General features: G+C 48.9%; 1 protein-coding gene across 2 annotated transcripts in view; it reads right to left on the bottom strand.

The window, feature by feature from the left end:
- The window catches only part of LOC114015429 (coiled-coil domain-containing protein 81-like), a 112,683-nt gene extending 106,155 nt beyond the window's left edge, over window positions 1-6,528 (bottom strand). For both annotated transcript variants that reach the window (XM_055709668.1, XM_055709667.1), the window contains exon 1: window positions 6,384-6,528. In XM_055709668.1, coding sequence (XP_055565643.1) covers window positions 6,384-6,516 — 133 coding nt within the window. In that variant the 5' untranslated portion in view covers window positions 6,517-6,528. The remainder of the gene's footprint in view (window positions 1-6,383) is intronic.
- Window positions 6,529-14,993: the final 8,465 nt, after the last annotated feature.

The following is a 14,993-nucleotide window of genomic DNA, read 5'->3' as shown; positions in this document are numbered from 1 at the left end:
CTTGTAAGTGGAACATCTCTGCAGTGTGCATTCCAAGTGCCTGGTCTCATTTAAGTCAAAATTAAAGCAGCTGGTGCCACCAAGCACTGGATTAAAGAGCTCTCTATGCCCATGTTAACTCCCACAGGCTTCCACTGGACGTGACTAGTTAGCATCAGACATCCTTCGTCTCAATAAAGCGGGGTCATTGCCACATTTGGTCACAGGAGGCTCAATAAACTGTAAAGAGTTCAGCACAGTTCATCCCCAGAGCCCTTGGTCCAAAAACAAGGGAGCACCTAGCCGGGGATGGGACATCAGAAAACTCAGTACACTTCTCCGATCCTCTTCATAGGCTCCAGCCCACGGCTGGTTCAGCTGCTGCCTGCAGTGTCAGCACAGAGGGAGCTGCCGAAACCATCCCTCCCCAGAGGCTACAGGAACTGGACGTGGCAGGCAGGGAAGACTCCGCCACAGAGCCCCAGTCCCTTGTCGGGGCAAGTTACTGGGACTTGTTACCTGTAGGCAAGAAGTAGAAGACTCAAGCCTTCTGCCCTCAACCCTCGCTTAGTGCTGTTCCCACAGCTTCCCATGCAGATGAGCGGTGCAGGAGGCGTTATTTCACTTTTGCACTTTGTCACGGGCTCCAAAAGCAGTGCCTGAAAATTGCTCTGAAATGTACTTGATCACACTCCACATTTACCCTAAAAACTTAAATTTGAAGCAGCACAGAGAAACAGAGTGGATAACTCACATGGTTGTGCTCAAAGCTCTGAACAGGGTCTAAATACTTATTGCTGAAGGCTGTTCCTAATGGTTTCTGTGCCGTTAAGGCAATTGGGTAAATAAAAATAGGACAGGATATTGAGTAAAGCATCCTTCAGTGCTGTCCAGTGACTCTGTTACAGCTAATAGGAAACAAATGAAATAAAGGACATAGCCTCTCTTTGGAATCACAGCCGTAACTGCCTTGGCTCCGTAAGGGCAGACCGAGAGAGACTGTCATTTTAATGCAGCACGTTTGCACAGAAGTAGCAAATGAGGAGGTGACTAAGACTAAGACATGACAGTGTGTCTGAGGTGGTTTCTGTTTTAACAAAACAAAAAATCACAACCAAAAAAGCACACCAAACCAAACAAAAAAAACCCACCTGAAAACAACACACAGCCTTTTATTCTCCCTCGTGAATTCTTGGAATAGGCATAAAAACCACAGAGTTCTGCCCTCAAATTAAAAGTGGCAAATTCTAACAAGCTGAAGCGGCCAACAACACAGCAAGATTGATAAACACTGAGCTTATTTCTCAATGGTCAATAAACACCCCTACATATCCTAATTAATAGAAAACCTATAGAAACATTTAATTATCATCAAAGCCTGGAAGGACAGCATTTCTAGTAATCTGGGTCTTGACCAATATTCAGTGTCAGAAGACACCTATAAGCATGCTTGGGATCAAACTATCCAGCTGTTTATCCTTTCTACCGAACTGCTGTTACTGCTGCCTTTCAGAGAAAGGTGTTTCTGGATCTGATCCCCAAATCGATTCCCAGCTAGCAGTTTCCACTGATTAAATACAAAAAAAAAGTAACGGAGGGTCATCGTGTCCGTGTCGTCGTCCCCCCCCCAGTCAAACGAGCATCTAAGTTCTGAACTGAGGACTGATTTGTTGCATTAACATCTCTGTATACTCCCCAAATCCAAACTGGCAACACAAATTCTTGTTCACTTTGGCATACGCAAAGTGTTTTCAGCTGTCCTCCCAGGTTGCTTAATACTCTTCAAGCCAAAACAGACCCTCTTCCGGTTTCGTGGAGGTGGGGTTTTTTTGTTTGTTTTGCTTTTTAACTGAACATCATTTGAGCTGAGCATCATGTAGTGTTCCTGAAGTGATACTTATCATTAGCCTCTAGCCTAAAAATGGGAACAGGAAGTGATTTGATAAATGAATTGTAAAGGCAAACCAGCTTGTTTTGTCATGACTTGTGGAAATGCACCTGTATCCTGTGCTGACACGCTATTTTGTTTTGCTGCAAACCACACAAGTCTGCATCTCGAGAGGACAACATATTAGTCATCACCAGTGTCCTTACACAGCCTCTTTACAGCCTCACTGCCTGGAACTGCCGGCATGCTCTTGCCTTTTTCAGGCTTCAGTTTACCCTGTTACCCACTACTGTTGCTCCACTGAGATTACCTGTCAAACTCCAGATTTACATACAAGCCCTGATCACCACCTACGATAGAAAACCCATCCATCCATAAAAGAAGGGCTCAGTAAGAGACTGAAGGAGCCTGGGAACCATCACAAAAAGGCACAGTCCTGTAAAGTAACATTGCCTGGGAGGCTGAAAGCAGAAGGCTGCTTTAGAACAACACCACGGTGTGTGGTGTGTATGTGCAGAATACACGACTACGCTGCCTTTGCTTTCTTATAGTTCTTCCTAATATCTTGCACATGTATAGACTAGCATGACTGATACACATCCATTTCAAGACACCTCATGTCAGGATGGCCAGGTGTCCAGCTCTGGGTGGACATCTACAGTGACACATACCTCACCCCTTGTGCAGACAAGGGCATCTCCTCCAAAGAAGGAAGGCTCGAAAATCAAGACCTCACACAACCTATATGCCTTGATAATCTGCACAGCCCTGAAATGAAAGGTAGGACTGAGGTGGGCGATGGATAGATGGTGCCGCCAGAGGCTGAACAACTAGAGAAGAAAAGTCTCCAGGGTAAACCTCCTCCCATTTTACGTGCCTAAAGCATGCCAATGAATGACAGAACTATCTGTGCTAGGTCTGGTCTGCTTTGTTCAGCTGTGGGTTAATTAAAACTCACATTATGGCAGTATGGTAAATACCTATCTTTTCTTAAAGAAGAGGTAATAAAGGAGCAGAGAGTAAGTCACAAAGCAAATCAAAGGGATGGCTGGGAAAGGGAGAACCAAATCCTCTGCTCGGCACTTTTACCACTGCTTCTTACTTGCCCTATCTGCCTGCTCCTATAGTGAAAGGAGCAGCAGTAAGGGACACATTGGTCGGCCTCAACTCAATATGAAAAGATACCAGGATGAACCACAGGGCAGGGGAATGGGACACCAAAACAAATGTACAAGCACCTAAAAAGTAACACAGCACTAGAAAACAGTCACCAAGAGCCAGTAGTGGCATACCATTCTAACTCCTTTAAGAGGATAATTAGATCAGTGAAGAAGAGGGAAGCAGGGGATGGACTGTATCCTAACCTTCTCAGGCCCCATAACCCTATTCCATGAAACTTTCCTATAAGCAAACAAGGGAAACACTGTCATGCTGTAATTACCATAAGGCGGGCGGCTTGAACGGGTGTGCAAAATACTGCACTTGGAGCCCAATTCTCGACAGTTGACTGTCAAACAAGACAGATATTTGAACAGGGGTCAGCCCTGAGCTTTAGTCTGCTAAGTATCTTCATTCAAGATTCGGATAACAGAGCAGAGACTTCACATACAAAATCTGCACGTGACATCACAGCAGGGGTGGGAGAAGGGCAGCCCCAGTCCTTCGCAGACCAGGTTTTAACTAATAAGCGGGAAATGGGCCTAAAACTAACATGACAAAATCTCATGAGAACAAAATAAAACGTTGCCTCTCAGCAAGAGGAATACAAAACCAAAAGTGCTTCCCAAAGCAGCCTCCCCGGAGCAGCCGGCAGAGTGACTCAGCGGGGGACGGGCTGCACCCCTGCACACCGCAGCTCTGCCCACCCGCAGACCCCAGCCCCTGCCACAGGGCACGGCCTGCTGGCCAGGGACCAACACAGCCTCTCCAAGCCTCCTGCAACACCCAACGTTTAAGCATCCATTACAGATGAGACATACCGAAGCGAAGAACAGACAGTATTGTTTAGGCGCCTTGCCACGCAACCAGTTAATACCTTATGGCCAAATTATTGAAGCAGCCAGTCGTTTCTTGGGCTGGGCCCAGGCTTGGGCATTGAGACAGAAGCTGTTCAGGTGTCCACCCTGCCTGGTGGAACAGCGACAGTCGGCTTGATTCCCTTCTCTTCACAGACAAGAAAAGACAATGCAGTATTACCGTTAGATTGCAACACTACCAGATTCGTTCCTGGTTTGTATTGAAGTACAACAATAAGTGTTATGACACACAACATGTTAAAAAAGCAGAGGAGAGGTTTATGTATAGCCAAGGACCACTTACTCCAACTTGTAACTAAACTGATAAATCAACTGAAATACATTTATCAGGTAAGCATTAACACACACAAAGTAAATGCAGTAAGATGATAGTTTAGGCTAAAAGTTCAAGTCACTGGAGCCTTCCCTGGAGAGAGGCTCATTCCTCTAACCGCTTGTCCCATTTGTCAGCCTACCAGGATGTAAAGATTGGGCAGCAAATTCAAAAACAGATAAGCCAGCATTGTAGCCTATTAATTTAATACAATGACTACTGCAAACAATTTAATCTAACACAGTCTGATTAGACCTGTCGTTATCTCAACCCTTCGATGCCCCACGCTGGGCTCCAAAAAACAGACTGTCATTGTTTAACCCCAGCCGACAACCAAACACCACCCAGCCGCTCGCTCACCACCCCCACACCCCACCCCCCCAACCAGAGGTGTGGGGAAGAGAATCAGAAAGGAATGTAAAACTCGAGGGCTGAGATAAGAACAATTTAATAATTTAAACAGAATAAAGAGATAAGGACAACAGCAATAACAACAACAACAACAACAGTTAGGATGGAGAGGTGGGGAGAAAAGGGTAAAATCCCAAGGAAGGGAAAAGGAAAAAAAAACACCAACACCAAGTGATGCACAGTACAACTGCTCACCACCTGCTGACAGATGCCCAGCCAGGCCCCGAGCAATGATTCCCCGCCCCTCCCTGCCCCCAGCTAACCCTCCAAGTGTCCCACGGTATGGAATACCTCTTTGGCTGCTTCAGGGCAGCTGTCCTGACTGTGTACCCTCCCAGCCCTCTGGCTGGCAGGGCCCAAGGAACCCACAAGTCCTTGACTTGGTATAAACATCACCCAGCAATAATAACTAAGAACATCAGTGCAGTTATCAGCATTGTTCTCACATCACAGCCAAAACACAGCACTTGACTAGCCACTAAGAAGAAAATTAACTCCATCCCAGCTACAACCAGGACAGTCATCCTCCTAGGGTTTAAAGATGCAACCAAAGTCAAGTTTTGCCAGAACAGCTGCTTGATTTCTCGTAGGAAAAGCCCATTCACTCGGCAGCTTTACTCCCGAAATGCAGCCATGAGTCCTTGTTGCAATTTCAGAGGGACTAGGCAAAGACTTGCCTCGCAAAACTACCAACAAACAGGAGCTTGCCTCACCTGCCAGATATCTGTAATAGATTTGAAGACTTTATAGGATGCCAGAGTTTGTGGTGCTTAAAACGCTCTGAAATCAGCCATCCCTTGTTCCCATGAACCTTATAGCAGACATACATGGCGTGGCATTACAGTCACAATTCAAATACCAAAATCATGGCAAAACTGTGCCTTGCCAAGTGACTTCCAAAGCAGGCTCTCGAGCCTTTCAACAAGACAGTGAAGTCTGGAGTCCCAAGGGAACTCTGTGCCAGCTCTGTCAGTGCGACTGAGCTCTCTGACCAAGTACACCGCCATACAGAAATGTAAGTGGGTTTAAACCTCAGGCTCATTTACAAACTAGAAAAACAATGCTACCTGACTGGACGCGCTGGTTCAAGCGCCCAGCAGGCCTGGCTGCGTAACCACGAGGCACCAGCAATTCCTCGCGCTTGCCCTTTGTAATACTTTGTACAGAAAGACAGCAGCCGCGGGGGCGGGGGGGAATTTCCGCCGCCGGCTTTCTTTTTCGTCGTGCCCGCTCGCAGGGGCTGAAGAGGCTCCGGAGCCGCCCCCCTGCGCCAGCGTTACCGCAGGCCCCAGGGCAGCCCCTGCGGCCCCAGCCCGCTGCCACGGCCCCGGCCGGCGGCTGGGGGAAAGACAAAGCCCCGCGCAGAGCTGCGGCGGCTGCCCGGGCACCCGGAGGCGGCGGGGGGGCGGCAGGGCGCCGCGGGCCGACGCCCCTCCCGGGCCCCGCCGCCACAAGGGAGCACCGGGGCCGCCCCGCCTCGCCTCCTCGCTGAGGTAGCGGCGCGGCTCCGAGAAAAAAAAAGGCAGCACCGTGAGCAGCCCGCTGACCACCGCCACTGCCGGGGAGACGAGAACCGCCGGCAGCCGCACCAGTCCCGGGCCGGGCCGTCCACCTCAGCCCCACCTCAGCCCGCCCGCCGCCGCCACCAGGCGCTCCCTGCCGCGGCCGAGCGCCGGCCCGCCACGTCCCCCCCAGCCGGCCGCTTCCCGACGGCCGCACCCGGGCTCGCCCACCGGCCCCCAGGCGCCCTGCTCACCCAGTGCGCCGCCACACGTCCCGGCCCGAAAGTCTTCCAGGGTCCCGGCGAAGGCCCCGCACCGCCACGGCCGCTCCAGGGCGCCGCACTGGCCGGCAATGAACCACCTCCCGGGGCCGTGTGCGTAGCCCATGCGTACGAGGCCGGAAACCCCGCCCCTAGGGGTCAAGCCGCTTCTGCGCAGGCGCTGCCTTCAGTTTGGGTGGAGCGATGCTGGCGTCTAGAGAAAAAAATTGGGTACTGCAGCCGCCCTGTTGGTGGCGTGCTGCTGCTACCACCTGGCGGCCAAAAATCGGTACCGCAGCCTTGGCGCCGCACATGCGCGGTGGCGCCTCCCCACTCGGGTTGGCAGCGGTATATGACGGCATCGCGATCCCATGACAGACAATGAAGAAGATTGTCACCATGGCAAAAAACAGTGCTGCCCCTCTCGCTTTTAAGCTCAGCATCATGTCCACCACGCCCGAGCTGCAAGAAGCTGGGGTAAGGCCCCTTCCTTCACTGGAGAGCACTTTAGTGTGCCTGCAGGTAGCTGTGAGCTGCTCTGGGCAGGAGCTAGTAGCTAATTACAGTTGTATGCTGTCCTGGCTGCCTGTACACTGTCCTGTCCTCCCTGCTGGGACTGCTCCACCAGCAGATGTGATGTGAACACCTCATCTGAGTGAGGTGTTGGGGATCCCCTATGTTATAAACGATAACAATTAAAACATTTTTATTTTGGGTTCAATCAATTTAGGTTGAGAAACAATAAGCAAAAACAGTGCTGGGTGCACGGAGAACTCAATTAGTTCCACCACACACACACCTGAGTCCTAAAAGCAGCGTCTTTTATGCCCGGATCTTGACCAATCTCTTCTCACGGATGTTCGTCCAGCTCTTTCCCAGTTGAGTCGTCACGGTACGCCTTCTCCTCCTATTGGCTCTCCTTTGGCACGCTTTTTCAAATCTCAGGGTCTTTGTCTCCTTTGTCAGGCTTTCCCTGGCATGCTTCCCTTATCTCCTTTGGCCGGCTTTTCCAAGCAGCAATTGCCTCAGGGGAAGGCGAAGTCATCACATTGTCTCAAGGAGAACCACACGTGCCCACTCACCACAACTGCGATACAGGTCCCAGATACACACAGGCACAACAATTACACTTTTATCACACTACATTTTATTTTTGACATGAATCATGACTGCGTTTATCACACCTAGTAGCCAGAAGAGAGAAGGTACACTTCCTCTAACGAATTTTAGACACAACTACATCAGGATGCAGCCATGTACTTTAGATCTGGAAAGGTAAGGGAGATAAATGAATCTTTAAAGACTTAAGAATTACAGCTCTCTTGGAGCTTACAAGAAATTACTTTAGAAGACATAGTTCATCTCACCACGGCCAGGTGGACACACCACAGGAAAGCACCTTTGGTACCTGGGAATGCATACGGGAGAGAGAATGGGGTTGGGGCAGTGTTGGTGGGGATGGAACAGGAATCGGAAGATTCTTCTCTGACTTTAGCAATGGAGGTTTCACAGCTTGGTTGCGAGATGAAGTAGTCTCCCCTCATTTCTTTGGGCAGGTTCTCTGCTTGAACCCCACCAGCAAACTTAGCCTGAAGCCCAAAGGAGACACCTGTAAGGTGGAGGTGATCTTCTCCCGAAAATGCCGCATCCAGCCATTCAGCGAAGAAGTGATGCTGGAGTGCAGTGGCCTGGTGCACTCCCTGTTCACAGTGCAGGGCTCCTGCCAGGGCATCCATGTGAGCTTGAACCAGGAACACCTCGGCTTTGGAGCGGTGGTGCAGCAGATCTACGTGTCCCAGCGCATCATCATGCAGAACATGGGCGACATAGGAGTCAAGTAATGCAGAAACCTGTCCTCTCTGAGGGCTGAGAGCTTGGATGAGGCTTGCATGGAGCTGTAGCTTAGCCAGCTTGCTCCTGTCTGCTTTTCCATCCCGCTGGAGAGTTGTGTAGCCAAGGCTGTGCAGTCAGGCCCTAGAAGTTAGCAAGGGATGCAACCAAAAGCTTGTTTACAGATGGGTGCAGCTGAGTCCTACCCAGCCTCTGAAGCCTTATTGCCAGGTGGCTCAGCATCATGCCTGAGATCCTGTGGGAGAGGAGGCTTAGAAACAGCACATGGAATTTGCAGCCTCCGATTGCTAATCCTTCCTCCCTGTCCTTGTGTTTTCTTTGGCAAGGTTTAAGTGGGATGTTGAGAGCTTCAAGCCAGATTTCTCCATCAGCCCCACAAAGGATTACAACTCCCCAGGAATGGATGTCCCCTTGTTGTGACCTTCCACCCCTCTAAGCTGAGCCAGGCCACCCAGTACTAGGGTGTGCAGTGCTTCATCCAGGGCAGTGAGCCGGTGCAGCTTACGCTGGCAGGGTGCTGCATGGAGACCCCTGTGACCAAAGAGGTAACCGGAGCACAGAGGATGGGTCCCTCCCTTACCCCACCATTTGCACCACGTTGCTCCCAAGGCAGGGACTGGAGGATGTTTATGTGCATAGCCTCTCTCCTGCCTGGGTGTCCCAGAGAGCTGAGAAAACTGCTGGGCAGGATTCCTAAAGTTTCTGAGCCCTGTAATTGCCTTCCTCCCCTGTTAAAGGTGCTGCTTCTCCAGTGAGCACCTCAGCTGTCTTGGCTCTGCACTGCAGCACCCTTGCTGTGGGGACGCCCTGCAGGGCTCTTCTGAGACCCTCCCCACAGAGCCACCCAGCTATACCCCCGATATTGCACCCGCAGCCACACTTTTCCTCCCTGTCAGGGCAGGGGAGGGCATTCAGCATTAGGAGCGGGTAAGGCAACTGCATCCAGCTCCTGGGGGCCACAGGGATGTAGCGTGGAGGACTCCTGGCCCTCACAGGTGTTGCAGGAGCGTGCAGCTGGGAGGTGTTGGCTCTTGCTGCCAAAAGACAGCCCAGAGCTGCTCTTTAGCCTGCCCACAGAGATGGTGCGCGGCTGCAGCTCTTGTCCTTGCACAGGAGAGTTTCCTTCAGGACTCCCTGTTTTCTTTCATGCAGCATGCAAAAGACTTGTTCTCTCCCCTTTTTAAGGCCAAACAACTTGATTTACTTAAAAAGCTATCTCCCAAATGGAAATCATGTATATGCCAAGGAAAAGCTGCTCCCTGCGCTCCAGGTGCTGGTGCAGAGCTAGTCAGGCTGGGAGTGGGAAGGGTTCCTCGGTGTGACCAAGCAGCCTCTGTGCTCCTCTGTTGTAGCTACTGACTTTCTCATGCAGGGTGCGCGAGCAGCACAGCCAGACTGCGGCGAATGAAGAGACGGGACGCAGCTTGATGCAAGCAAATGTCAATTTATTGTACAGAAGCACGAGTTTCTATACACTTTCAGAAGCTGCGCGTTTTAAACAGATTGGTTCTTGAAGCTAAGCCTTGCATACTAGGCAATCCCCGATTGGTGGTTAGCTGCCATCAATTAACAGCAAGCTGTTACTTTTCCTTGGCGCCATCCTTGGTGCCATCCGTCCCCCACTCCCCTGTGCTCTGTAAACATGTCCCATCATGTTAATTGTTGTCTAGACAAGCTCGAGCACATTCCCCTCAGCTAACTGATTGCCATGCATGGTCCTAGTTTCCAGCCCGCTCCCGCATCTCCCCCTTCCTGTTGCACAAAAAAAACCTTTGAAACTGAAAGAGTAAAAACAAGGTATAAGTAATAGAACAAATAAAAAACCAACTGAGACATATTATCAATGTCAAAATAACCCACTGTCTCTGTTCCGTACAATTATACAATTTCCCCTTTTTGTTTTTGAACAGCTAGTACCAGGTTTGCCATGTTCTGCAGGGCCCTTGCAAACGTGACAGCAACCAAGGCAATAGCAAACAAACAATACTGCCAATTGAGTGAATGGATGCCAAAAAAGGCTGAAATTTTCTCAGATTTTGATAACATGTTGCTGCAATGGGGCGCCTAAAATCCACGCAGCACATACCATCAAAATCCTCACAGCCATGTCCTTGAACCAACAACAAAAAGCAGTGGCAATTTTGACTCACGTTCTTAACTGCCTACCAAACAAGGTGATTTAACTCTTTAATGCTTTCCCTGCTGTTACTCTGGATAAGAGAAGAACCGCTGCGACACGTTCCCATCATAGCCTCCTACTACATTAGCATTTGCAGACAATTATCGACATTCAAAGTGTAAACAATATCAGCTTCTTTTGGATTAACATTATACATAGCTGGAAGGGCACACCAAACAAAAACTGGTTCAGTCAAAAAGTTGGAAACATCGCATGCCTTCTCTGAACATACCTCTGGGGTCATTCCCTTCATTCCCTCTCTTTTTTATGCAAAGAGAAACACTTTTACCATAACAGAGAAGCCCCTATTTACATCTGAGCCCGGACACAAACCGCAGCTGTATGCTCCACCAGGCTCAGGGCAGGAATCATTCATGCAGTTACATAGCTATATATCACTACAAGCGTGCAGACACCTATTAAACACTAGATAACCATGTTTATCTTTCCTAGTCTCCTTCACAATACCTAGTTGTTCTCTCATCTCTTGTTAGGTCAAATATTCTCCAGTTTCCTCTCCTATCTCTCTCTTCAGACATTCTCTATCCTCTTTTTTGCTTAATTGCGACGAGGCAAAGGGTGTGTGTAGCTGGGTGACCATGACCTGATTTATGTTACAATCAACTAAACACTGAATACAGGAAAAAAAAAGCATGGGAGACATAAGGCAAACATCAATAAGGTGGTTAAAGATAATTATAATAAATCCTGTAATACTTTTGAGTCACGGCCCAAAGTTTCCCAGCCGTGAGAAGAGACCAAAGGCATCCCGCCCCTGGCTCTGTTGCAGATCTTTGTTTTAAGGCTTTTGAGTTTTGTATACTTTTTTAAATTAATTCAGAGTGATCACTCAGATTCACATAACACATCCTATCAAAGTCTTCACACTTGTGTCCCTGTGCTAATAATAAAAATCAATAGCAACTCGGTTCTGTAGCAACATATGAGGGACAGAATCAACATCTGTTAATAAGCCAGGAAAAACAAAAAAAGAATAGTATTTGTAGTATTACTTTGTTTAGCAAGCTAGCAGCCTAATTTACTAAGCAAGTTAAGAGCGTGTACTATTCTTACAGAAGAGATTAGAGGAGCAAAAATGTGTTATGCTGCATTCCAGAACTCAGCCTGAGAATTACAGTCTGCTGTGAGTTCTGTGTTACAATCATTTGACACATGTTGGGGTTGCGATTGTGAAAGTTGCCCGTTTACAATTTTCATTGGCATTATCACAGCTAGTTGTTTTAAAAGCAACCCTTGAGCTTCCTGATGTTCGACTTGTTGCAAAATATTCTGAAGCCAATCAATCAAGTTAGTATTAAAGTTAGTGAATCTCTAGGACCCTGCAAGACTGTGGCAGGACTCCCGCATCTGGAGCACTGTTGAGCAGGTGTGGCAGGCATGGATATGGTCTCTGGTCTTTGTGTGAAGGTGATGGTTAAAAAAAAAAAGCAAAGCGTGAGTTAGGGCTTCACGTGTTTTTGTGGGACCCTTCACAGTTCTGCTGTGTTATATTTGAGGACTCTGCTTGAAGTGCGGAAGAGCAGTCTTTCTGTTTTGGGCTTTTTGTGGAGTCCCTGGCTGTCTGTGTTATCACTAAGAGAACTTTTTGTTCTGTTTTGTTTTTTTGGTTAGTGCCTGAAACTGCTAAGAAGAATTGGAAAACACAAGCCTAGAAGCACAATGTACCACAGCAAGTGTAGAATGTAAAAAGCAGAACAAATCAAACCCACTGTTAAAACAAGCCGTGACTGGAGAGCAATGGTGCCCAGGCCCGAGCTGGCAGTGCTGGAGAAGGCAGGCAACAAGGAGGGGTTGATCCCAGAGCAGTATTTTCTACTTGGTGAAGCAGGCAGTGGGGATGGGAAGGATTCCTCTAAGCAGGGAAAGTGGTAGCGCAAGTGTTAACACTTATCGCAGGCTGTCTGAGGATAAGACAGCCTTCCTTGCTCTGCCGTTTTGTTTGGAATAGGATGTCTGGATGCCTTGCACCCCACCTTGCATGCATATATGTTGGTCTCAGATTTTGTACCTTGATACTGAGAATGCTACACAGCAGAGGGAGCACCTCAAAATGGCAGCACAGTGCAGAGGTGAGCTGGATCTGGATCAAGTGAAGCTCCTCTGTCCTTAAAACTTATGAAAGGAAGCTTGCAGGTGTCAGCAGTGCTGCTGCTGAGGGGGTTGGGTTTTCCAGACCTGGGGAGCAGGTTATTCCCCTGCTTATACTGTCTTTGCATTGTGAAAGCTTGTGTACAGTAATGCCTTGCTATCCGTCGCTTCTGCTTCAGAGCTCTGCTGTCAGTCCCTACTCTGGTTACTATTGTCATTGTCCTGTTCTTCTTCATTATTCATCCTTAATTGACCTTGGTGAGCAGCAGGCATTGAAGGTGATGATGAAAATGTAATGGATTGGAAGAGGCAGCAGGACCACTGGCAGTGAAAGATTTGCCAGGTGTTCAGTCTCGTAGGTGAAGCAGCTGAGATCTTCCAGAATGGTGATCTGTTGGAAGATGGGTCAGATTCAGGGCATCGTGAAGTTTAATTTTGTGTTATAAAGGACTTTTCCACTCTAAACTGCAAGCAAGCAAGCAGTTGTTTGTCAGTATTCCAAAAGCAGGTGGAATCTCCTTTACTACTTTTGTCATTTACCAGGTGTTGAATTGGCAGCTGACAACCCCAGTGATATTGCTTCTGTTTCTCAGTCTTCCATGTTGCATGTGCTATCCTTCTGTATTTAGGTTGTGTGCATTTTTGAAGTGCCTGCACACATTCTGTCCTGCTGTTTCCTACAGAGAAAAACTGAGCTGCAAACAGCCACACTTTCAGGATCACGTCCTTGGCAGGTAATGGGATATGCCGGGTCTGAGTGTATGGGGAATTATTGCAGAACCAGAGTTTAGAGCTGGGGAGACAAAATGTTTGAGCAGCGATGAAGAGAAGGATGCAAAGCTTTCAATTACAAGCCTGTACATGCTGAGTGTGCATATACTGAAATGCACAGCTGCATTGCCGCGAGCTGCAGAGGTTATTCTATAGAAAAGCCCTTGGTTAGTGGAGTAGTTATCTGTTGTTGAGGATCTCTGGAAACTAAATAGAAGAGGTGTTATGTTTGTGTCTGACATTTTTATTCCCTTGCTACAGCTAGGGCCACTCTGTGTCCTGTTCCTTTCTAGTCTTGACCTTTTTTCTGGGGTTGGCCTACCTAGTTTTTGAGCTCCTTGACAACAAGGTAGTTCACGGTGAAAACTAGATGTCTTCATCTGAGGTCATGTGGCTGCCATGTGTAGGCTGTGTCTACCTGAATCAGGGGATGGAGCACAATCCAGGCAGTAACATGCCTGGAGCTGCCAAGCGCCTGGGCATGTGAAGGTGTGGAGGGAGAAGGGGGACTTCTGGAGTCTGGGGCAATGAAAAATGTGCCCTTGGGCTCAGTGAGGGGGCCATGGCAGGTGGGGTGAGGCTGTGCATGGAGAAGGGATTTGTATAAATGCAGTTACCTGACCTGTAGTCGCCAGCTTCTAGCGGCACCGTAAAATGCTGAGGGCTTGATCTGTACCTTAGGTGACTGTAAAGATCAGGGAAACCTGTTGCCTGATGTTTAAATGCTGGGGTAACCTTGCTCTGTAGGGGACACAGGAAGCTTTGGAGGCAATGCTGTGACAACGGGAGTGCTGTAAAGCAACAAGAGGCAGCAGTGTGTCGAATTACACTATCAGACATGGCAGACCTTTGTGGCGAAGGGAATCGCTGCGGCACAGGGCAGAGGGCCTGGAAATCTGTGTCCTGGGTGGCTTATTGGGGGCGGGGGGGGGACTGACATTTTTTTGAGGACTTGACATGCCCGCTTCCCAGTGAGCTTTGGAATACAGATCTCAAAGCTGGCTGTATTCAGATGGAGCTGTGCTTCAGAGCTGCGTTTCAAAACCTTGTGGAGAACGTACCCACGGGGGGGGGACTGTAATTGCCATGTATTTTGACCATAATGATAGGGGGGAAAGAACAGGGGCAGCTGTAAGCAATAAATGAAATGTTATGTCTGATGAGTCTCAGGTCTGTTTTTCCCTGGGTGTTAGGTCTGCTGTGGAAGGCAGGAGGGAGGGAGTGGGAGCCTGGGTCTCCTCAGCTGTGTGGGCGCCCTGTTTTTTTTGTTCCTGGCTCAGTGATGGGATGCTTGTTAGCAAGCGGGAATCGAGAAGGGAGACCTGAGCCAAGCTCTTTGCGAGCAGAGCTGTGCTGAGCTCTGTGCCTTTGCACCAAAAGATAATTTGCCTCCCAGTGCTGGAGAGCTGAGTAAATGCTCCCCGTGGAAGGGAAACAGTTTCTTCAGTCTCCCCCCAACCTTTCCTTTTTTCTTAATGGAAGAGAGCAGATCCTAATGAGGGTGGGATCACTGGCACAAAAAGCGAGTTGTGTGGGATTTTTTCAAGACTGATTACCTTTATGAAATCGGAGAAGGGGAAGGTTAGGGTGACTGAGCTTTGGATTTAGCTTCCCCTGTGGCTGTGACAAGCCCATGAGCAATTGCCCATCCTACCGTACAGGCCTGAGCAGCACAGCCCACTCTAGCACCTGTC

The sequence above is a fragment of the Falco cherrug genome, chromosome 4, assembly GCF_023634085.1.
Source record: "Falco cherrug isolate bFalChe1 chromosome 4, bFalChe1.pri, whole genome shotgun sequence".
NCBI lineage: Eukaryota > Metazoa > Chordata > Aves > Falconiformes > Falconidae > Falco > Falco cherrug.
This window is presented reverse-complemented; position numbering and strand designations above follow the sequence as displayed.